The 24,884-nt window shown below is 47.5% G+C and overlaps 1 protein-coding gene across 11 annotated transcripts; it reads right to left on the bottom strand.

Moving 5' to 3' along the window:
- Positions 1-427: 427 nt before the first annotated feature.
- LOC135300528 (suppressor of cytokine signaling 1-like) lies at positions 428-24,770 on the bottom strand. Of its 11 annotated transcripts, XM_064420066.1 has the most exons (5): positions 24,289-24,770; positions 23,835-23,942; positions 22,589-22,692; positions 5,189-5,313; positions 428-2,029 (listed from the first exon to the last, which is right to left on the bottom strand). In XM_064420066.1, the coding sequence occupies exon 5, from the start codon at positions 1,961-1,963 to the stop codon at positions 1,280-1,282; it is 684 nt and encodes a 227-aa protein (XP_064276136.1). In that variant the 5' UTR covers positions 1,964-2,029; positions 5,189-5,313; positions 22,589-22,692; positions 23,835-23,942; positions 24,289-24,770; the 3' UTR covers positions 428-1,279. The 11 variants fall into 11 exon arrangements, with proteins under 11 accessions (XP_064276136.1, XP_064276134.1, XP_064276138.1 ...); XM_064420064.1 differs by having other exon boundaries at positions 23,835-24,770; XM_064420068.1 differs by lacking the exons at positions 23,835-23,942; positions 24,289-24,770 and adding an exon at positions 22,956-23,813.
- Between the last annotated feature and the right edge of the window lie 114 nt (positions 24,771-24,884).

Below are 24,884 nucleotides of genomic sequence, written 5' to 3'. Positions count from 1 at the left end.
ACTTATTTTGAAGACATCACACTGACAATCCCTGAAATGAACCATGACCCTACTTAAGCCAACTGTGTTCCTCCCATTTCTACTCATACTCACCAGTTAAGTTCTCTGATGCTGTGCCCAGTTCTAAGATCTTGAATTACTGTTTTTTTTCAAACACTCAGTACAAATTTTAAGGTACTAAAAAAACTTTCTAAAAATGTAGGGCTTACATTTTCAGAAGTATTCTCTGTTTAGAAAATTCTTCTCTATATTACACTACAAGATGAATTTAAGTTTAATGTTCCCAACTAGGACCACTCATTTATGCTCTGCTTTTGTTCTTTATGAGAAAGTCACTTATTCAGTTTCAGTTTGATTGCCAAACCTGGGTGCTAAACTAACTGGGGTTCCAGCGTTACAAGGGAATGAAGTTATAGCCATGTATTCATTGACTTTTAAAAATCAGTATAAAAATTTTATTAAAATTTTAGAAGTTTTATGTAAAAAATTCCTTGCCTTTCAGAGGCAAAACCAAAACATCTTCTGATGCTCGACAGATGGCAGCAGCACGCTACCACATGAGCTTAAGAAAGGGTGCAGGATCCCATCTCTTCACACCCTCCCAGGGCAGACACAACCCTCCAGACCAGAGTTATCTCTTCAGGAATGCCATGCCCTTAAGTACAGCATAACCCATCTTCACTCTCAAAAATCCAATTGAATAAAGCAATGCAAAAGGCAGTGAAGCTGCACGCATCGTACACGGCTGCAGTGGTTCCACTTGGTGCAAACATGGGCCTCTGAAGGAACAGGCATCACATTCGTGCTGCAAGGAGTGAAATGTGCTCTTGCTCCACCACAGCTTCGTGGGTCAGCACAAGGGTCATGTCCATCGATGTCCAAGCTGCACTGCTGTGGCACTGGACTCAGCTGCACTCCACCAGGGCAGATTTGAGGCAGAAATGAGCTCAAGCACTTTGGGGTAGAAGAGAACACAGGGCTGACCTGGGAGGACAGGCAACTCACCTTTTTCTGGAGCTTTTAAGTTATAAATGGAACAAAGAGCAGGATTTGGTGGCAGTGGCAATGTCTGCTCTTTAGGTCTGGCTTTATCCCAGGCATGTCTGGGGAAGTCACACTCACTGCATATGTATGAGGACACATCTGTCACAGCCAGCTCTGCTCCCTCTGCCCTCTCCCTTCCTCTCCCAGCAGCCAGTCCAGCATCACTGGTGCGGCACACATCCCACCAGCACAGCCATAAAAGAGGCATCTCCTTTCATCTCCCATAGGCATGGCATCATCTCCTAGCCCAGGACAGACAGGAGCTGGGGCCAACGCTCCCCTCTGACCCTCCCCTTCTGTCTAGGGGTGAGAACACCTCTTCCCTCAGACACATCCCCACGGAGCCCCCCAGCCCTGCTCTGTCCTCTGTCGTGGCACCAGCAGGGAGGCTCCGGCAGCACAATTCCCGCAGCGTGGGCACTGCCCGGCGGCTCCGGCACAAGGGCTCAGAGAAGACCAGGGGAGTGCCCCCCATCTCATCAAAGTGCAAGGGATTGTTCCGCGTCCCCGCCACCACCAGCTCCAGCAGGCGGACCACACAGTCTGCAAACCAGTTCTTGAGGCGGAAATAGCCCTCCTGGAAAGAGATCCGAAGGCTGACGGGCCCCGTGGGCATCCGCACGCTCAGGCTGAACAAGCAGTTCCCCTGCGAGCTGTCCCGCACCAAGTAGGTGCCTACAGGCTCCCTCTGGAGCTTGGCGTGAGCCTCCCCCACAGACAAGGGGCCCCAGTAGAAGTCACTGGCCTGGAGGATGTTGAGGGATCGCTCCAGGACTTCCCACTCGCAGCTGCGAAACATCCGGAAACGATCGGGCAAGCCGGGCGGCGCGGGGCTGGGGAGAACGCTCCGATGCTGCCTCTGCAGACGAGAAACTGTGCTCTGTGTGTTGTGCAGGTCATCTGGCCTCCCTCTGATCATCTCTCAAAGAGCCCATGAATCCTGGAAAGATGCTGCCTTTACCATGCTTCCTCCTTTGCATCCAGCCTGTGGGACAGAAGGAGAGTGAGGCAAACCAAATACCTTCTTCAGCCTGAGCAAGACACTTCCCAAGGGAAAAAGACAGCAAGAGTACCAAAGAGGGTACCAAGGAGCTATTGCATGTCACCAACCCCCAGCTGCGGGGGGATCCAAGGATATATGTATGGAAAGGGCTCCAGCTGGGTCCCCACCAGCACAAAGTGGCACTTTACAGAGCTCTGCATCCACTGGGTTTCTGTGATTCACAGCCAGGGGCTCCTGAACCTCCTCCAGCAGGCTAGTTTGAACCCAGCAGATCTCAACATTTCAAGACTTGCCCCTGCTAAACGTTCAGAACTCTTCAGAGTGGCCTTGAGATTGGAAATGACACCACAAATCAAAAGGGAAAGACTTTCTAAAGGAGGAAAGTATCATTTACTTTGTCATTCAGTGAAAGGTAGAAAGGTTTCCTCACACTTCTCCAACCCTTTCTCCAACAAAAAGATTGGGAACGGGACTTAGCAAAAGCAGAAATCCCAGGAACCACTCCCTTGTCCCAAGTCATGCCTGTTTCACTATATCAGGAGAAAGCAAAGGTCTCAGATCATGACCTCTTCAAGAAATGTTACACTGACTTCAAGGCTGAGACTACCTTGAATGAGTTCACTTAACACTGGTACCAGGCACTGCTGATGCCCTTCCAGATTCTTAACTTCTGTTTCTTCCAGAAGGACAACTCCCCTGCCTGCTGACAATGCTGCCCTCTCGCAGTCACCATCCTCTAATGTAGTGTCATGACCCTGCTCATCTCCTGCACCTTGTTATCGCCAGGCTGTTTTCAGAAATGCACATTTCTGAACCCAGTGTTGCCATCAGCCATCCAAGTCACTTCAATTATATTAAAAAAATACATATTCTAAATGTGTGTGTCTGTATAGGCACAAATAAAAAACCACAGCCCTAAGCCAGAGGCTCATTCTGTGTGAGAAGCTGAGCTGTAACATACCACTTCCCCAGGCCTGACAAGTCAGTAGCTCGCTGCCAAATGCTGCCCTCGCTCCCTTGACATACTCCATTAACCCAGTCATACTCACTCACAGCACAGCCATGCTTGGAGCAGAACGGAGTGCTGGCACAGCCTGCAGCAGAGGAAGAGACACATTTCATCTCCAGCAGCCCCCCCAACACAGACTTGCCAGAGCATTGGGGCTCAGGGCTCATATCAGGCAAGGCAGCCCCCCAGGGAAGGTGCAAGGACCTGTGCTGGGCTTGCTCTGCAGGGAGAGCTTCAAGGTAAGCTTAGCTCCTTGCAAGGTTCCCCTGTCTCTCACCCTTTGCCAGCTACTCAAAAGCCTCACAGTCCTTTTGGTGCTGGTGCCAGCTGGGTGGCCATGCTGGTGGCCACACTGTGTGCCCTGGGAGAGGACAAACATCTTTCAAGGGGCACAGTAGTTAGGGAGAGCAGGCAGGCGCCTGGCAGTGCCTTACTAGAGACATCTTTTCTAGTCTAACATCTCTCTCAATACTTAACAGTAATACCAATAATGTAGCTGCCAGGCACGTTTCATATATGGAGCCATAAGCATCCTTTCCAAGAGCAGCCTGGAAAGCTTATCCAGCTTATAGCCCTGTCATTTGCAGTCCACAAGCTGCTAATGTCCCTGGTACTGTTCTGAGTGCTGTTGATCCTGCCCTCTACTTAGTTTCATAGTAGGAGGGAAATTCCGTGCTTAGAGAAAGGTGGGAGGGGTGGGAAGGAGTTAATCAAGTTGGGTTTTTTCTTTTCCATTAAAAAAAAAAAGGCAGCAGTTGAAAGCTGCTCAGACCGTTCAGCAAGTCAGAATAAATCTTATGTGAAGGTGATTTAGTGAGCAGGATGCAAACAAACACAGTCACCACTACAGCAACAAGGGCCATCCATCACCACTGAAAACTCAGCACAGAAGGCATCACAAGGAGTTGCAGCATCTCTGTCCCTCTCCTTCTTCTCTCTGCTGGGTGAGGAAGCTATAGGGCCCTCTGACATCAGCTCCTATAGAAAACAAAGGTCATCCACCAGGTGCCTCCAGGGCTGTGGCTATAACTTCGAAGGGAGTGATAAAGAACCTTCCTAAACAGCAATTTCTCTTGGATCCAAATGGAAATTTTGCCAATTTCACGGGTCGAGATTGGAAATTTAATTCAAGCACGAAAACAGAAGCAGGCAGCTGTCTGTCAATTCCAGGCTAGTTTTAAAAATAACAACAAATATATAATTTGTTTAGGGCTGTAGATTCTGTTTGACAGAAGAAAACCCCAAACTGGTTTGTCCCGGTTTTCAACCTTTAGTCATTCAACCAAGTCCTTTAAGAAAAATCCACTGCTACTAGAAATCTGACTGACTAAGAACTGAGACTGTCATCATTTCAAATTCAAAGTAAATGCAAAAATAGCACCTTGACAATTTGTTCACTTGGTTTGAAATCTACATATAGGTCAGATCCTCAGATGGGGAGAATTTGTTTAGCTTCAGTGACCCATTTCCAAGAGGTAAGTGCCTGGCCTGCAGCACAGCATTAGTTACAGTAATATTAGCCCTAGAAGTGCTTCCTGATTCTACCTTTAAGGTTCACTTTTAATGGGTCAACAAGTCCTAGGCGTACATAGCCTTCACATCAAGGAAGATGTGCAGACCCAGGATTAGGAATAAACCAAGCCAGGGGTGTAATAAAACATACATGCTTAATTAGTTCTGCTGATTTATCACACCATGATTTGCTTTCCCTCTTTTCCCCTCCAAAAAAACCCCAAAAAACCCCAACGCCCAAACAAGTTACTACCTCCCTACTGCAAGTCAGAACAATGCTTGCAGTCAAAGTAATGTACCCTAAAAAGCTGCTGTCCTGCTAATTAAAAGGCTGGATAAATTTTCCCAGACTTTCTGATTTACTTCAAGAGCTTTTCAAAATAAGTGCTCTTGACACAGGGCATTCTGCTTTCCTCCTCACTCACGACCCAGGCAAGGCAGGGTGTTTTATATAAGGAGACAATTCTAGTAAACCAGGGGACTGTATGCAGCGTGTGGTGTCAGCCAAGCCAACCCTGCACCCTGGGGCTTGACAAATCTGGCATGCTCAACATCAGCCTCAAGTACTCAGCTATGATGCATCCTTGCACTCTTGTTCCAGTACACTTGAAAAAGCTTACCTCTTTGTCTTTGCCACCCATAGGGATGAGTTTCTGAATGTCAGGACTGGAAGTGGTCCAAATTCAAAAGCTCTGATGTGGCACTTCCCAGTTTTTGCACAGCTTTACTTAAGAGCAAATCCATCCTTTGAAAAGAAAAAGACATCCATCAAGCAGGTGACTAAGCCCATTAGTTTGCTGTAATGTGGATCTAAAATACAACAAATCTGGGGACAGGTTGTTTGTCTCTATCTCTTTGATCTGTGTTACTGTAGAAACATGTATACATGCTATCTTCAGATAGCAACAGAGACAGCAGATTGTTGCTGCTGTTGTTATTATTGCTATTTACAAAGCCATGAACTGATTAGGTCCAGGCAGCTCACAGGTGGCCCAAGGACAAGTGGAAAGACCATAAAGATGCCATCATCTTCTGAAAGCAGGAACCATAAAACCCAAAAATTAAGAGATGATGGCAACAGAAATAAACCTAAGGATTCAGAACAGCAAAGTCACAACTTGTTCTGAATACAAAACACAACATTTAGAGTATCTAATTTGATACCACAGGTATCCATTCACTGTGACCCAATCTGTTCAGGCCCATGCTCTTCTGCCCTGCTTCCCCAGCTCTCAAGACTTTTCCTCCTCACCTTGCAGATGGAAAAGTAAACCCACCGACCTGGTGGAGCAGCAGACCACCACGTGTGCAGTCATGTGTCTGCCAGCAAGCTGAAAAAACAATCCCAGCTTTCTGCACGCCTTTCAGAGGCAGGCCCTGCACAGCTTCACTTGTACCCACGTAACATCTCTTCTCTGCACCCTCCAGCCCAGTCCAAACTGGGCACACACCCCACAAGCTACACTGACTTGCCACTAGCAAAACTGCAGGTCCATCCCATTATTACACCTTCCCATTACTGCTCCATTTGGCTTTGACATCTCCCAGATATGAACCCTGCAGTCCCCAGAGCAGTTAGATGGAGGCTGGGATAATTAGGAAAAGCTCTCCCTAATGTACCCTGCGAGCCCTTGCGACAGTCCCTACTGCAGGCAGCAGAGCCGGAGCAGCCATCGCTTGTTTGCACGTCTGCATCCCACAGAAATGCGCTGCCTACTGATTTGTGGCTGGGAAGGCTGCTCCAAAGGAAAGCTTGAGCAAAGGGCTGGAAGAAACCTCCCTGGTAAGAGCCAAGCACGCAGCACTGGGTTTTAATGGTAGGCCGGCCTGGTTCTCAGGCCGCCACCGCCCGCCACACACCGGCACTGGCTGGAATCGCGCTGTCACCGCCACGGTGCACGGTCACACCAAAGCCCCTTGCCATGAGCGCCCTGCCACAGCCAGGGTGACCAGAGCTGATCCAGAAAGGGATCACGGAGGGGGAAGGGAAAGGAGATGCACAGACATGCCAACGAGAACAGAGGGAGCTGTGGTTAGAGGAGGAATGTGGCCCAGCTCAGCCAAGAGGACCAATGTTAATCACAGCCAATTTCTCCAGCACAAAGCAGGCCTGGGAGACATTGCAGTTCCCTCTGTCTTTTATGTCATGGCAGTTTGATGTGAGGGTGCCATTATGTCTGACACATGAGAGAATATGTGGGAAAAAAACCAAACCACACCACACATACATACCCCAAACCAAAACTGCATTTCCCTATACAACCAGCATCCAAGGATGCAATATTAAATAAAATAAGCTGAGGAAGCACACACACTGTGGCAGTTCCTATTTCACACAGCAGAGACACAGTGCAGGAAGATCCTGCATGCAGGCTCTGGGAATCAGCAGCTGGACACCTTGCAGCAACACTTGTCTTATCAAACACCCCCGACATTTTGGGTCTGGAGAGCATACTTCAAAACCCACAAATAACTTTGCATGGATCTGATATTATTGTTTGCTACTTCTTAACATAATTTTCTATGACATGTGTTTTCTGAATTAATATGGCACTTTGCTGATAGGGGCTGAAAGAAAACCCACTCCAAGAAAACCCACAAGACAGTGTGATGTGTGCCAAATACTCTTCAAGGCAGGAAAGTCTGCAAGTACTTTGACATGTGTTAAGAAAAACCCACCAAGGTGGCAGTTTAAAGGAAAAAATAATTGTCTTTACTGGGCTAACTGAAGGAGCAGGAAGAAAGACATCCATTTTTAGGGTTTCCTCTTCAAGCTTTGGAAATACTATGCACTTTCAGAAATACTTTCAAATAAAAGAGCCTATTCCTCATCTAAACAGCCCAATGTGAAAATATAATCCTGCAATTTCAGAACAGAGAAGCATCATCACTTCCCTGAACTCAAGAGGCTGCTCTGCAGTAGCCACAAGCAACTACAGCTTATTCCACAGCAAGTAAAACTACCAAAACTACCATCTGACTTCTGACAGACATCTTCTACTGGAGACTGAATTATCTCTGCCTTCCCCTGTAACTGGGGAAACAAGAAGAAAAAAAAAACAGAAAAAGGAAATCAGGAGGAGTTACTACTAAGTTCCAAAGCTGCAGCTGAGCCTATCCTGCTATGGCTTAAGCAAAGACAGTTTTTGCTTGCCTCTGGCCAACAGCATTTTTGGTAAGTGAGAGAAGCCCAGTGGTGTTGCTTCTGACCTTTGCAGTTTCACAGCAAGCAGCCATTCCTGTGAATGTCAGTGCTGCGCAGCTACACAGAACCTCAGCCCTGTGCCTGGCCAGGGAACACAGAATCTGTGCTGCTGCCTTGGCATCCCTCCCTCCACACCACACACTGGCTCAGGAAGCAGCCCTCTGGGAAGGTGGCTGGAGCTCTCCCCACTTTGGGGGCAGAAACAAGGAGACGGGGAGAGAGGACAAGGAGGAAGAAGAAAGAAGCCAAGATAACAGCAGTCCCTCATGTCTCCCTACTTGAAATGCTCTGTCTCATCTCCCTGCTGAGAGGGGGATCAGTGGGAAGGGGGTAGTGATTCCCAGGGCTGCCTCCAACCCATCATGGCTCCTCAGCATTACCAGCTTCCCCCACGCCCAGACCAGCAGCACAGGTACATTTCCTCTGCCTGTCTCTACTAAACTGACTTTGTTCCAGAACCCTGTTTGAGGAAATGAGTAAATCCTGAGACACAAAGGCCATCAGTGGTCCCTGTGCCGACCATGACCACGGTTTTTTATCAAAACCATCACACTGAGCCTGAAAGGAATTCAAAGAAGAAGCTAACTCTGAGGAATTAGCAGTGTCTGCAGCTAGAGCTGGTTCAGTATCCTTACCAGAACAAGGCTGCTAGAGGAGTCCCAGATGATTAACCAACAGGAGCACAGGGGGACAAGGGAAACACCCTGCTTTGGCTCTTCAGGAGGACCAGCTTCAAAAGATGTGAGGGGCCATTATGCAGCACCAGTTACTGCGCCTTCAGAGCAAAGGGCAAGGGTCAGAAAGCACAGACACACCACAACACTAAGTTTTATAGTCGGGGATTTCCAACACACAACATAAAGAAACTAGTCCTGAGAGTCAAAAGTAAAAACAATAAAAATTTTAAAAAGATTAAGTCATGAAAGGTTATTTAGGAAACCTTAAGTGACAGAGTGTGCAGACCTCCCACAAATGACGGCACAGAGATGCTGCCTGAGGCTTGGGGGACAATACAGGACACACTGCAGGTATCACTGTAGGTGCAACAGCTGGCAAGGGCTTCTGCTGTGGATCAGAGACATCAAACACACACACTACAAAACCACAGTCCCTATTCAAATCTCTCTACAACCTCAATAACCCTTCAGAAGATGAAAAAATAATCCTGGAGGAGCCAATATAAAGGAATATAAATTATTGACGGTAGGGAACAAATTTATATGAGGATGGCTGTCACAAAACTGGGACAGTAGGTGGCCAAGATAAACAAAACAAAACCCAGAAAACATATGGCATTTCCAGTTTATCAAAACCAGAAAACCTCGGGGGGAATAATTTAGTTGAGTGAGATACCAGCTAGTGGGGACAGGGACACTGCAGAAAAGTTACACAAGCAAGCAGGTATTATTTTTTTCTTGCACAGGATGTTGAGGAGATTTCCCAGTAGTTAAAGCTGATTAACCTGAAAGTAAAAAAGAGTGTTCTATCAGAAGAGACTGGGAAAAGTGACATTAAAGCAGAAAGCCAGCCGGGCACAGTGGACTATACCTGGAGATTTGGAATTGGAAGTGGATGGTTGAGTTGCAAAGAGAGGTGTTCTCTCAAGCAAATCAGCTGCACTAGCAATTGCCAGAGTGCTGCAAGTATTGGAATGAACTTTTTTTGACATGTGCTGCTAAGGCAGGAGCAGCACAAGGCTACCTGGTGTGGGGGGAGAGCCAGCCCCCAGGCAGAGTTCCCCATCAGGCAGATGGCACCTGAAGAAGCAACAGAAGACAGGACACACTCTGTTCTTCCCCAGAGCAAGTCAAAAAGCAAGACAGCTACACGAGCTAAAGAGCCAGCAGCACGCCAGGACCTGGACCAGCAGATGGGCAGAAGGCATGGGGAGCCATGCCACAGGGTGAATGGAAGAGGGGTGCCCAGAGGACACCCAGGCATTTCAGCCCCTGCACATCTGGTCACCTCTCTGCCACCCTCCCAGCCACTGCATCTTCCCCCTGGTTTGACTCAGCCCACTTTGCAGAGCATCCCACCTCACTCCTCAACAGGCTGGTGGGTACAAGCAGCCCAAAGGTTCCCGCATCTTTTATGCAAGCAGCTCCCTCCCCCCTGACTGTGCAAACTCACAGGTTGACCCAGGTCTCTTCCTAGAATTGTCTCTCCATCTTCAAGCTGTCATTACCCACAACACCCCCAAGGCTTAACCTTGCTCCCCAGCAGGCAGCTCACAGCCTCGTGTTACTTAAATCTAGGCAGCCAACTCAAAATAGTGAGCCCTCTCCATCGCCTTCCCAGGGTAAACAGTGACAAAATCACTTCACTCCCTGCAGGACAGAGAAGTCAGAGGTCATTAAAAATTCGTCAGCAGGAAAGCAGCAGGAGGTCAGGCAAGACTCCGTCCTGACACACGCAAATGCACGCAGGCTTGTGGAAAAACCAGCTGGGTCTATCTTTTCAAGAGCAATAAATTAAGTGGTGCAGCTGACCAATGAGCCGAGTAACAGTGCTGAGGGTTCATTAAGGAAAGCTCCGGCTCCGAATGCAAAAGCAGTCATTTAAAAACCAAGAGGCAAGCGGGACTAGGAGGGTGCAAAATGGATGGGAACGTAACAGTAATGTCACCACCTGAGAGAATACAGTCAGTTCTAGTTACCTGAATAAAAACACACACAGCTGAAACAAAGAGGGTAGGCCTAAAGATGGGTAATAAGAAGTAACACATAACTGTACGGAGAGAGACTGGAGAAATTTCTCGCTCAGTTTAGAGAGCAGATATATATACAAGAGGATGCCAGAGAAAGATACAGTGCAATCAGGACATTCTTTTTGTATTCTTTCAGAAAAACCAGATGAGAGGAAGTTCAAAGGTGACCAAGATTGAAAAGTAACTAATTTTAAAACTCATAAAAGAAAAAACTCCAATCATGTAGACTGGGGAAAGTGAGAGAGCTGATCTGAGAAGTCTCATTTCTCTTCTCTCTCAAATGTCTTTGCTTTGTTTCTATGCTGTACTCACCATGTCATGCTTTAGCAGACCTTAAGCAGAGGAATCCAGCAGCAAAGGGCTGGGTTTTTGAGCTACACCTTTTTAAGTCACCTCTTAACCATTCAAACCTGACATAACACTAAGGGGAGCCCAGCACAAGGCATAAATGCCCTTTGTGCAAAACTGAAGTAATAAACAAGGGCATATGAAGTCAACATGAGGAATCAACTATGGACCTGCTGCAGATTTAAAATAGCTCTGTCCATGTTTTCCTCATTCTTTGATGACTAAAAAGAACAGCATCTCTTCTTTGAATCTGCTGACTTGAATATCAGCATGCCCCCTAGACAGCAGATTTCAGTCTTTACTGCTAAAACAGTAAATGTTCCTCCAGTTCTGACTTCTCTCCTTCCACACCACAAAATCTCACCATAAAACAAGGAAGAACTAAAATATGAATAAAGAACAACACTGTGGTCTGTCAAAAAACATAAACAAACCATTCCTGCACACAATCAAACCTGTGCTCATCACCACTAGTGTGCCAACCAAGGCAAACTTATGCTGAATCCCCTTGCTTCAGCAAGGCACCTTCAGCAGGATGTGCAAAAGCCCAGCTACACAGTACAGACTGCAGATCTCTGGCATTTTCCAAGGGCTAACAGCCACACTCATTTTCTTAGCTTTAGCTTAAGTTTCCAAATAAGCTTTGCTACTGAGGAAGTACGAAAGTAGATCCAAACTGTTTCTGAACTGCAGAATAACATACATGCAAAAAACTCCCTCGTTGCACAAGTCATAGTCTGAAGTCAAAATTTTTCTTCAGCATTTGCAGGGAGTGAGGGGAAGGACAAAAACCATCTGCAACAAAAGCAACTGAATGCTGCCAGCTTAACTCAATTTTGCCAGTCACTGCTCCAGTACAAAGCTAAAGGAGACCATCTGCAAACTTAACAGCGGCACCGCTTGATTCTTCCCCTGAACTTTGCATGTGTTTGTGAACAAGCAGAAGCACACAAAGTGCAGGAGGAGCAGGAAGGGAGAAGGCAGAGAGAATGTGCATTATCAAAATACCTTGAGAGCGGTTCTTGGAAATGTGCAGCCTGCAAGCCTGTATCAGACACTCATTTCCTGTGAAGTGCACACAGGCCTTTTCAATTCTCCACTGAAGAGGATGAAAATAAGGGGCAGCTCTGAACTCTCCAAAGACAACATAAACCAGCATTTAACCATTCTACTAAAACTGAACTTACATTTTCACACTCTTAAATACCTATTGAACAGAATCATTGAGTTCCAGAAGTTTAAAAACTAGGATTTTCTACACCTCTCACTTCTAAATCTTAACTTGAAATCTTGCACTTGGTGAGGGGCGGGGGGAAGAATTCTACTGTCATTTTGATCACTCACTAACACAAAGTCACCAAATCCTGCTACAGCAAACAGCACTGCACCTTTTTTTTAAAGGCTGAGACTGATTTCAGCAAAATGGTGAGCTAATAAATACCTTACTGAGGCAGAAGGATGCAGGACGTGCACAAATGCAAACCAGAAGAGTAGGTTGTAATGAAGCAGACTGACAGGATAAAAGGGGATAAGTTGCTATCATACCTGACTCTGCCTCTACTTACACGTAATCAAGGATCTAATTAATGTAGCATTTAGTTGCATTATTTTAAATAAATATGCCTCCTAATGACATATACGCTTAACACCTTTACTCTCTAAAAAGATATGGTTCCTGTATGGCTTGCTCAGCTCTCACACCATCCACATCTTAAATCAGAGATGCATGTGCCTTCCTCTCCCATCTTGAGAGCTTTTGGCAAGCACCAGCAGCTGAGGTCTGCAGCGGCCTGGAGTAACAGCTCAGGAACACACCACCTCCCCACAGCTTTTATTAATCTAACCACAGTATCAACCTGAACCAAATGATGTCATATTTAAGTATTGGCACTATCTCTTTATTGCTGACCAAACCAAGGTTGGAGAAATCAGGACAGAGAAGCCTTTGGGTGGCAAGGGGAGAGTGGGTGGCAAGGAGCTGCAGGGAAAGACTAGGAGAAAAGAGCAAAACATTCCCAGTGGGGACAGAGAAAAAGAGAAACAAGGGAAAAAACACAGCTCTAAAGGCACATTTTCTCCTTTGTTTCTCAGCAATGCAACCACAGTATTAGTGACAGCAATTAAGAATTTACACCACCCAACCCCAGCTCTATCCTTGCGCAAACCGACCACCAACTTCACAGAAATCCCAGCTGCACTGAGGAGGGTGAGAGGCACTGGCTGCATGTTTGAAGCTGTCATCTGGAAACTGAATTTGGACCTCTCTGAACAGGCACAGAGTGGGGACAGAGACACACACCTGGGAGGATCTGAAGAATCCCAGTGCTCCTCTATTCCCATTTTTGGGGACCCTAGCACAGTTTACCTGTGTCTTCCACAATAATCTTACAGAAAACCCCTGTGTTGCCACTCAACCCCACTACATTTAAGTAAGTGATAAGCCAGGCTATTAAAGGACATGCAACATACAGAATATTAACAAGGAGCACAGAAATAACAAAGGCCCAGATCCCAGTTTAACTCAGGAAAACATGGGAACCTGTGTGGGAGGCTGGCATCCCAGTAATCCTGTGGGTTTGTGCCCAAGAGCCTTCCCCTCTGGAGGGAACAAAAATCCATACTTCAACAACTATGTTTTAAATCACATACCCAGCAGAATCACTCATGAACACAGAAACAAAGCTTGGCTTCATCTGCAGCGACTGGCCACATTTCCTAGTAACTCGATTCAACTAAAAGCAACATTATGTGATAATACAGCCTTCAGTCTCACAAACTTCTGTGCATGTGCATGACTTTAGAGCACATGACCATTGCCCTGCCTTGACTGAATGGGCCATTTGACATTCACACAGCATCTGAATTGCAGTTGCAGTTGTTTGGAGAAAGAAGATATGCTTGCATACCTTCTTAAGGACACAGTCAATAGAGACTGAAACATCAGGAAACTAGTTATTTCTGATTCCACCCCATTTCACAGAGTTGAGTATGGTCAACATGTGATTGGGTTTTTCATTGAAATTCTGTGAGAGCTGAAAGGAGTAGAACTAGTAAATGGCACTGTCTGGACCACATAGCCCTAAATAGCAGCTTGCTAACAATACTCTTTACCCTCAACTTTCCAGAACAATGGTCAAGCCACATCCCCCTTCTTCACCATGTAGGAGAAGAAAAAAGCCAGGGACATTAACTTAGCATTCTTGAGTTCTTCTCAGCTACCTCTGGGATTCATCCAGATCCGGTTTCCAAGTTTCTATTAAGCAAGAAGTAATACACACTTAAACTAAATTTTTAAAAAATAAAAAAAAAAAAAAGAAAGAAACCTAAGAGTAGCATGAGCTGAGGTTTACGTGGTAACCATTCCAAAATTCTAAGTAACAGCGCGTGCGTTTGTGGGAAAAAGTGAGTAGCAGATCCTGCATGGCTGTGAGCACCATGACTCAGATTGCATAAAGAAGGAGGATTTAGCGATAACCTTTGCGATGAGCCTTTTCATGGGCGCGCAGCACCGACCTTCTGAGAAACGGCAGGTGTGAGGCTGCGCGCTGACTGTGCCAGGTCCGGAGGATGGCGAGTTCCTCCGCCCTCCAAGGCAACCCCAAACGGGCATGTACGCCCCCGGTTCACAGTCACCCCACTTCCATGTAACGCCTTCGCTTCTGGCAGGCTTTTCCAGCTAACACTAAGTGTAACACTCTGAGCATCGCTTCTCCAGGGTTTTGTGAAAGAAGAGCTGTGAAGACCAAGTTACCAGGACCTGTGCGGCTGCTTCCCTACAGACCCATATAAGACATTACATAATTTGCAGGTTTCACTTTAAAAGAAACATCTCCCTGCCCTGACGCTGTGAGGAACACCTTGATAGCAGGACAGTCCCCATGGAGCGTCCCAGGCTGCTCCCAGCGCCCCGCCGCCACCACAGTACAGCACATGTGTCCCTTCAAGAGCGGCAGTGAGATGCCAGCACCCCAAATCTCCCTCGGCTCCTCGGGAACAGCCCCCCAAGCCCCAACACGCTCCTTCTTCCCAGCCCAGAACGGCCCCAACGCCCCCAGCAGCCAAATCAGCGGGGGCTGCAGCCCCTCGCAAGCCAAGGGGGGATCGGAGCAGACACGCAGACGGACGGACAGACAGACTCCTCGCAGCCCGCCCCCCAAAAAGGCCGTTTCCAGTTAACGCGGCACAACTTACTCTCGGCACCTCCGGGGCCACGGGCGGGCGGCGCTGCCTCCGGTGCGAGCGAGCGAGCGCTCCGTGCCGCGGCCACAGCGGCGCTGCCTGGCCCGGCCCCCGCCGCTCTCCCGCCCCGAAGCCGAACGGAGGCGGCCCCGCTCCCCGCCGCGCTCCGCATGCCCCGCCGGCCCCTCCGCTCACAAAGGGGCCGGAGCGCGGCTTACCGGGGGCGGCGCGGCTGCCCCGCCGGGCCCTCCTCGGCCCCGGGGCGGGCGGGCGCCGCGGCGGCGGCTGCGGCTCGGGGGAGCAGAAGGGAGGGGAGAGGTAGGAGGGGAGGAAACCCCCAAAATGTTTCTTTTCCGAGGAAGGAGCCACGGGGGGAGGGGAAGGGGAGGGGTTTCTCCCTCCTCCACCACGCCGTCTTTCCACGGCGTGGCTCTTGCAAGGGGAAAAAAAAAAAAAAAGTAAAGAAGAAAAAAGTTTGGGTTTTTGTAAAAGAAAACTTGGATGGATAAGGGAGAGAGAAAGGAAAAAAGAAAAGGAAAAAAAGGGATGCTGTGAAAGCCCCTCCGCCGCAGACTGGCAGAGGAACCCCACCGGGAGGGCACCGCAGCATCCGCCAGCCCCGGGACCCGCCGGAGCCACGTGTCGCCCCGGGGAGGCGGCGGCCCGGCCGGGGTTCTGCCCCTCCTCCCCTCCCTCCCTCTCCCTCCGGCATCAGCCACCCTGCGGCACGGGGCTGGGGCATCGGGGCTCGCCAGTTCTGAGGAAGGGGCAATGTCCAGGGCCGGGGGTGGCGGCGCTGAGGGCTCTTTACACCAGCGGAAAGCAGAGCCTGCTCCTGACCTTCACTGCCAGAGTTCTCCCAGCTCCTCTCGGACACTGCAGGAGCTCTCAGAAGGACACCGGGCACCCTGGAAGCACAGCGTGTGTGCCAGGGTAATACGTATTTAAGGAGCGTGCCACGAAACGCGCGCTGTTGCCTTGGTGGGTCAAATTAAAATAGTGGAAATCATTATTTCCAGTTATGATATGAAATATAAATAGTGCACCGCATGGTGCATCCTGTAAGCATATTGCTGTTCAGAGAGAATAGATGTAATAGAAGAAAAGATAAACTTTGGAATTCAGTACAAACTTCACAGTTTAAAGGCCTAACCTGTAATGAAGTTATGATTTGATCAAGTAATCAGAGCTCTCATTCACCTACATACTTTCTTTAGATGCTGCACACATTCCCTAGTGTGTGCATACCAGGTGAATTGCCCTGTTGAAAAAGCTCTATACAAACCCCAAACCAGATGTGTTCTGGCTGCTCTGTACCAGCCTAGTGATGCAAAGCAGCTGCAATTCCAGCTTGAGCAGCAGACTAAAAGCTTTACAGCTGCTTGGCATTGCCAGGGAGCATAAAGCAGTCAGAAACACCGCTGAATCTGATCCTCAGCCTTGCCAGAAGTTCCACTGAGTGTTGAGACATCAGTTCTTGTTTTTTCTTTCAACCAAGCATGAAGATGTTGCTGACCACAGAAGAATTTCTGAACTTCCATAAGAATCTGGGCAAAGCACTTTATTCTTTTTCAGAGCAGCTTCAGTGGGAGGACCTGCCGCTGGAGCTCTAAATCACAGCAGGAATGAAGTGCTCATCTGTTCCATTTTTGGTTTTTAAGTAGGCTTGTCACACTTTTCTTTGTATTTTTGGATGGCAGCTTCAAAAATATCCTGTGGTTTGCTTTACAGTTGCCTAGTAGGGAGTCTGTTTCCCTCTGTGGATATTTATAACATTTATTGGGTGACTTCATAGACTCTTCCAGCCACCTTGCCTTAATGTTAAATGGCCTGGTCTAATTCTACCTTTTCTTCTTCTTCTTCATCTTTGCCTGTGAAAAGTTAACATCCAGCCTCACTGCTCCGAGATTGTCTGTTCATCCCTCTCTCATCCACTTGAAACTGTGACCTGGCAGCATTACAGCTGAAACGTATTGCAGCAGTCATCTTCAGCCATAAAAGCCAGCGAGACATGTCACAGTGGCACCATTGACCACAGCTTTCCAAAGCTCAGATGTGAACCACAGGGTCCAAAATGTCTTCAGGATCAAGGTACCTCTGAGGTGGCTTCGTTATAGGTGGAAAACACAAGGATGCTGAAATAGGTTGTGTCCTGTGCCGTGAAGGAGGGGAAGGCAACCACCTGAAAGGCTTTGTGTAATGACAGTGAGAATACAGGCAGGCTAATTTGAGCACTGCCCACTGCTGCCTCTCTGCAAAAAGCAGGATCCCTCCTAAAGACAGTTTTTGAGATGCCCAGGATGCTGATGACAGCGTGACAAGGAATAGCTCCCAAGAAGGTGCCAGGATTTGTTCTTAGGATTTACAAGTTTTATCCTACCTCTCATTTTTTCCCCTGCACAGGGATACATGTACCCTCACTATCCCCAATACTAAAACTTGAAAGCACATTACACATGAAAGCATTAATTGATAGAGCTGCTGACAGAATTAACCATTTCCAGAGAGTTTTGTCTGAAGTGCTGCTGCTGAGAGCACTAGGTCTGAGTTCATTCTACCTTTGGATCATAGTTCTACTTTGTGGTGTTTCTCTGCTTGTTCTTCAGCAACCTCCAAGTCTTTGGTAAGTTCCAAGATGTTGATATCCAGCAGCCCAAGAGCCAGTAATGCCCTAACACCTTCACTCCTTCTCAGCATGCAGATTCCTTACATCTTGCATAAGGCAGAAGGAGCCACAGTCTGCATATTTACTCCTGTCACTTTGGGAGGTGTGGGAAAACAAACGGTATTTTGGGGCAGGTCTCATTGCAAACTACTGAATAAAGATGGTTTTCTGGGAAAGCAAAAGGCAAACATTGCCTCAAAGGAAGGGAGAGGATAATATGATGAGGGAAAAGAACTGGTGATAATGAAACGCTGAAAACCTGCATAAGAAAGGAAAAAAAGATACCAAAAAACCAAAGGAGAAGAACATGGAGGGCAGAGAGGAGGGAAGGTGAGTGAACACATTAAATCATCCAGTACTGACTTGCCCTTCAGGTTTGCAGACCTGTGTGTGGAAGCTCAGCTGGGGTTGGAACACCAATTCCACATCACAGGAATCAGGATCTCAGTGCCTTTTATGGGCCCCCACCAGACCCAAACGTGCTGTTGCCCACTGGTGTGGACACTGACTTTCTGGATGGGACAAGAGTAGGCTATGAGACTGCCCTGACAATGTAGCTGACCAAGTGGCCCAGACATGGAGCCCCAAGGCTGGGGGATTCCTGCCAGGTGGTTAGATGGGAAGGAAAGGGAGAGAAGAAAGCAAGGGGAAGGCCTGGGTACCCTGGGTTGAGAGGTGATGCAGGCAGTGCCTGAGATTTTGTACAGATAGGAGGATGGAAGGATGCTTGTGGGGTGGGTAGGAAATGACTGCCACCATCTCCTTATGTGCTGCACATCAAACCTGCAAAGAATACAAAATATACAACGCATTCAGTCTTAGGTAGTTTTTCCCTTTTGACCTTTCCTCACCTTTTGAGATGGTCTCTCTCTTAACTTGCTAAAAGCCTCCTTTTAGGAGATGCTAACAGCAAAGCATGAAGAAGGAGGAAAAAAACCCAATACCACAAAAAGAGAAAGCTAGAAGGACTAAACCAACACACAAAAATCCCCCAACCCTGTTCCTCTGCTCCTCCAGGAAAAAAAAAAAAAACAAACAAAAAACCCCAAAAAACTAACCAAACAAAAACAAACAAACTCCTTCAGTGGTTTAGAGCGAGCAGGGGCTGGTTTTGTTCCTCTCTTACGAGAAAAATTAGCACAAGTAGTGGCCCCTTTGCATGAAGCGGTGGCAAGGCCCCTCCTTCCTCTACCAGAGCTCGGCTCTTCTCAGTAACGAAGAGAAATTGCTTTCCAGGAAAGCGAAGGTACAGGGGCAGCCCGGAGCGCGGTGACCCAGCGCGGCTGCGGGGAGCCGGGCGCTGCGGCTTGCGGGCTGCCAGCCCCGGCACGGAGCGGCTGCGCTGCCGTGCCCGGCCGTGCCGCGTGTCCCGGGCCATGGATGGAGCGAGGGCAGCCGGAGCCCGTGCCCCATGCGCCTTCGTGCCCGTCTGCAACACCCTCTGCTGTGGCGGCTTTGCCCCACGGCCGCCGCAGAACACGAGTCCTCGCTCGCTGCCAGTCCATGTCCTGGGTCACTCGAGGGAGGAAGACCCAGCAGACAGCGACCTTCTGCGTTTTCCAACAAAGCATCAGGCTGCATAATCTGGAAGGTATTTAGGTCAGATTTGAGCAGCTGCAGTCTTTTATAACTGTACAGCAAACCACTCCCTCACCTCTGAGTCTTGCCTACATGTCAAACACCCTGGAGCAGTAGAGGACAATCTGGGATGGGGGAAATGAGGTACCAGCCTTCCACAGCGCGGGACTCTGCTGTGAGCTCCTTGAGGCTCTGTGGCCACATAAATCCATGACCAGCCCAGGTGACTTCTCCCAGCATTGCCGCCCAACAGACAGGGAGGTGGAAGCTTAGTTAAGGATTTCATTGTATCCTTGAGGTCTCTTGCCTCTCCTTGTTATCCCACATTTACAAGACGTGTTACTGGAGGCCGAAATGTGTGGATCTTGCCCAAATCCCTTTGGTCAGAATCCTTCAGTGAAGAATGTAGCTCAGTCCTGCCCATGCTTTCTGAGACTTGTCCCTCCCGCACTGAGGCAGATGGTGATGCTGAACCCCATTCACAGGACACAGGCACCGAGTTCACTCACTTCAGGCATTTCTCCAAAGCAGACAAAAACAGCCGGGAGAGGCTGTTTGCAGGGAGTGATCCAAGACAGAGACCCCATAGCAGAAAGGTCCTGAGTCTGTTGGACCTACAAACAGGGGCTTCCTCAGCTGAGGAAACCAAGCCTCTAAATGAAGTAAAACAATGTAAAAGGCAAAGAGTATAGCTATGGACTATAATTTTGGGAATGGTTGCAGCAAAACCATTTCAGGTTGGTACCATCTGACAGCAGTGCCTATTGCAGTAGACTAATTTCCAGACCACTCTGCTTTCCAGATGATCACAGGACAAAGAACTCTGTCACATTAATCATTGTTGTTTTGTTAAACATCCCATCTTCATTAAAAAACTGCCAATGGTTGGAAAGCTGCCAGCACCCTAAGTAAACCCCTGAAGTATTTAACTCCTTTCTCCATTATCTCATCTCTAGACTGTTTCTTCTTGTGCCATTGTTAGGCAGTGTGACAATCGGAGGAGCAAAAATGCAATGCTACATTGGTATTCCAAGGCTTTGATCATGTTGGTCCTAAATGCTTCTTCCTCATAAACAGGTCTTAAAGCTCTGCCAGAAAGCCTCCCCAACTTGTTCTCTTCCTCATTGGATCACAGCTGTCAAAACTGGGAATTCTTTCACACCAGTAATCACCTCCATGGAATTAGCAGACACAATATAATCTCCTGCAATATAATCTCATTACACCTGTTCCACATTCCCTGCTTATCCATCGGAGAATGGAATTAGCCTTTCTGACTGCACTGGGAGCTCATGCTCAGCTGCTGCTCTGCTGTGAGTCAATCCTTCACCAGAGCCACTTCTTCCACAGCCAGATCAAAAGTGTGGCCCAGGTGGAGTAAGGGGAGTTTCAAAAACCCCCCTTATATGCTTGTATCAACTTTAATATTTTGACACTTGCTACCTAGTCAGTTCTCAGTCCGATTACTACAAAATGTGTTAATTTGGTATCATTCCAGTATTTTAAAAATCAAAACACAGTGTAAGACTGTATCAGTTTCCTTGCTGGAGAGCTATTACTTCAACAGTTTTTACTTTTGTCAGCCAAATCCATAACCCAAATCTATAACTTACATCTCCAAAAGTTCCCAAGCAGTATTATAGATTCTTTTCCATAAACACATGAAACTTAGTGTTAACCAGAACTTTTCCCTTGTTTTTAAATGATCCTAGTATGTGCTATTTCCTTATTCTGAGGTCAATAAGGAGTTGGTAGGCCTGTAATTACAAGTGTCAGATTACTTATGGTTTTCACTATTATTTCATCTCAGCCTATGGGGAATCTGCCAGATTTTCCAAGTGAAAGATGGTTAAATCAAGACAAGAGCTGGAGAGAAACTTCTCTTCTTCTCCTGCCACTTCATACATTAAAATAGGGACATGCTCTAAAGGTGGGTTTTGTAGAGAGTAGCTCACCCCACAAGTTAATCTAAACAGGCCCAGGGGATGGGAACCAGCAGAGACTCCTGAATCCGTCCCAAATATAACAGACTTTCTGATTAAGGAGGAAATGGAAAGCTGAGACTGGAAAGAGTTTATTTGTATGATGGGTGCTCATATATAATTTATATGCAATAAATGTTTCTAGCTATTTCATTAGCTGCAAATAAAGTGATACAAATGTGCACCACTTGGACCTGATGCATGGTGTGTGCCTGGGGCTGCTTCCAGCTGAATGGTGCTGGTTCATGTGGGAATGATTTAACACCCCAGCAGCCCCACTACCCAAATTATGCTGCAGGTGAATCCCTGAAGTAGATGCACTTCCCTTTTCCAACTACTCATTGCTTGGCTTAAAACAAAGATTTCCATTTAAATTATCATATTGGCCTCAGACTGTAGTGGGTAAAGAGCCAGCATCTCTTTGTCTCTCCCACCTTCTGCACAGCTGGAGAGCCCTGGAAAAACTGAGTTTAGCTCAGTTGGTTACAGCATGATGCCAATAAACAAGGAACACAACAGATCTGGAGTAAGGGGGAGAAACCAAGCCACCACAGCATTAGTTTTGCACTCAATATGTAAGCAACTTTTTCAGTCAGAAATTTACATAAATTAAATTCAACAAGAAATTAGGGAAAACCAAAGAAAAAGTACACCACATAAGGTACCTGGATGAGTCTGTTGCTGTTGAGCAGAGCCCAGAGATCGTGGGATGATATCCTATCCAAACTCTTCCCACCTGGGGAGCTCATTTAAACCCTTGAGATGTGCTGGGACCATCTCCAAGGCAGGCAAGATTTGTAGATGGAGCTCAAACTAAAGCCTGTGAGCCAGCATGTTGGAACTGCTTGCATAATAATATGTTTGCCTGTGATCACTTTTATTTTCTTGTCTACTATAGATTGCAGCATATGCTCACAACATGGAGGTTTATACAGAGGTGTGTATTCTATATATCCTCTGAAAGAAGTCAGTTAAGCTAGCAATAGCATGTTTGGTTTTTTTATTTGTATAACTGCACAAGAGAAATTGGGGTACAGGACTATTACTAATAAATCAACATAAATAGATCAATATGTCAGTACTTCAGTGCTTGAATCCAACCAGCTATGGGGAATTTGTCCCCTGGTAGCAATCAATCTGCTGTACTTAAAGTTTCCTCACCAGATCTGCAGCTAGCACAAACTGATCAATGCTGTTCCAAGTCAGTGGAGCATAACAGCTTTGCATGTCCCAGTGTTCACCCTTGCAGGTCTCCTGCTCCTTTGCAAGGACACAGAGGTTAAATTACCCTTTGCTAAGCACATGGGATAGCTCACACTAACTCACAGTTCTTTACTCAAAACCAGCCTTTCTTACCACCAATCCAGTGTAGCCCAGCCAACACCTCAGCGCCTTTCCAGGTGGAATCCAGTTTGGTCCTCCACGAGCAGCAATTCCACTGCAGTGGCCTGTGGCACTCACTAGAAGTAGATGCAGCAAAATTAATTCTGTGACCCATCCCAATTCTGCTGTGCACCCTGCATAGGGCCCTCCCCCAGGGGGTTTTCCAGGCTGTACTGGGGGAGATGCACAGAGGGGTGAGTAGCATTGCTAGAGAAGGTATGAGGACAGCTCAACAATCTGCCTTTGGCTAATAGGGTGACAGTCCTGCCACTGAGGGGAGGGTACAGAGCATATCCCAGTGCAATCTTCTCCGCTAGGAGCTCTATCTGAAATCACCCACCCCCAATCTTTTCTGTGAGGAATGCTTCCTTTCCCATCAGGTGGCTGCTGATGGAGCCTCCTACCTGAAGTGATTTAGGATGCAGGTCACAGGAGTCCAATGTCACTAGGGAATGCATTATTCCCACCTGAGTCCCAGAATAATCTCTGTGATCCAAGGCAACAAGAGCCCAGATCCTACTGGCTGCTGGAATGGGGGAGAGAACCCAGTGTGGTGGTCCAAGACCTGTGGGTGGTGATGCATCTACTGCCAGGGCAAGCATTTACAGCAGGATCCCAGGATTGTCCCAAACAAGGCTTGTGCCCAAAAACTGGCATTAGGCAGAGGTCAGGTAGAGCTCCAGCATGTAGCTCTCAGGGGATGTACCTTGTGGGTACAAGTTCTTGGAGGTGAAGTTCCCCATGCCCCAAGCATGGGTGGTAGTGAAGGCCTGGGGACAATCTGTGCTATGCTTGCATGGCTGGCTGGACAACACCACCACCTTCAGTGGGCTCATTTCACTGCTCCCCAGAAGTGGGTCTGGCTCATGAGTGGCAAGGGATTTTCCTGGACATGACCCATTGTCCCACCAACCACTGGAGTGTGTGCCAACAGTGCACATAACTTCTCGTGGCACAGGGTCCTCTTCCTCATAAGTCATGCCACAGACTGAAGAACCACAAGCCTAGCAGCAGCCACTGCCTAACAATTACACTGCCTAACAATTACACTGCCGTCTGGTGGCTTCTTTAGGAGGAATTCCAGGAATTCACAGGAGGGCCCTGCCCTCTATTAGCAGCAGCCGCTATTTGATTATTGTTCATGATTATTGAGTGCATTTTACAAATCTGTTCAGCCAAGCTGTCTCTTGCTTTTCACCTTTTGTAATCAGCCACCCACCTCTGAGAGTTGTAGGAGAGAAGCTGTAGAAGTTGCTGTGGCCTCTCTCCTCCTGCAAGGCTCCCCAGCCCTTGTAGTCCGCTTTCCTTGCTCCTTCAGTATAGAGGCCTAAGAAAAAGCAAGGCATGGACACTTTGCAAACCTGTAAAAATTCATGTTCTGATTTCCTTTCTAATGGCTCACATGGAAAGGAAGCTGTGAGCTACACAGCGCTCTTGTTTCTTCTCAGTGATGGGTCCCCAAGGTTATGTTTCAACTGCTGTGGTGCAGAGCCCATTTTGCCAGGATGAGTTAGAGCTAGGCAGGAGAAATAGGGCTCTAAGCTTCTACACTGGTTTCTTTCAAGCTTTTTAGGCTGTTCTGAAAATATATTGTGTAATTTAGGAGACTGATGTGCTGAACTGAGTATAGGGCTTCCAGTTACCAATATAAAAATTATTCCCTAAGAACATACATTCATTCTGCTTCCTTCAACTGCTCCAGCAGGGGGTCCCACTGCTCACAGTGTGATTTGACTTTGCTTCCTCTGACCACAGAGTCCTTGACTGAAGAGGTTGTTGTCTGCATTAGGATTAGCAGACTGACTGCTGGATGGAGTGAGAGGCACCAGCAAGTAGCCATACTTGGGTATTGGCTTCCTTGAAACTTGGTCTATGCAGACATCAGCTTTTTGGGCAGTTAATGAGGCAAACTGTATAGAAACCTCTCCATCTGACAGGGGTCTGTTTTCGCAGAAGAGGAGTGGAACAGTGGAGGCAGTGCTGTCCGCTGTGCATCTGTGGCAGCTTGGCCCTGTAGCAGAGTCAGTTCACTGCCATGGGTCACAGTATGGGAGGGTGACTCTTGTCCCTGAAGCAACACAGTTCCAGCAAGCCTTAGGAGTTCAGAAAAGTCTCTGTCAGAGAGTGACAGAAGTTCAGTGTCAGTGTCAAGCACTGGGCCCGTTTGATGTCAATATGAAGCTCCTGGGTCACAGTTAAAACATCTCACACTGTGTCACCACAATACAGGCAGTTTCCATCGTCAGTAATGTGTCTTCTGGAGGTAGTC

The sequence above is a fragment of the Passer domesticus genome, chromosome 5 (genome assembly GCF_036417665.1).
Source record: "Passer domesticus isolate bPasDom1 chromosome 5, bPasDom1.hap1, whole genome shotgun sequence".
NCBI classification, from domain to species: Eukaryota; Metazoa; Chordata; class Aves; order Passeriformes; family Passeridae; genus Passer; species Passer domesticus.
The sequence above is the reverse complement of the archived record's forward strand: the minus strand, read 5'-3'. Positions and strand labels throughout refer to the sequence as shown.

Coding starts and splice junctions, on each gene's coding strand:
- LOC135300528 (XM_064420064.1), bottom strand. CDS start 1,963: ATGATCAGAGGGAGGCCAGATGACCTGCACAACACACAGAGCACAGTT.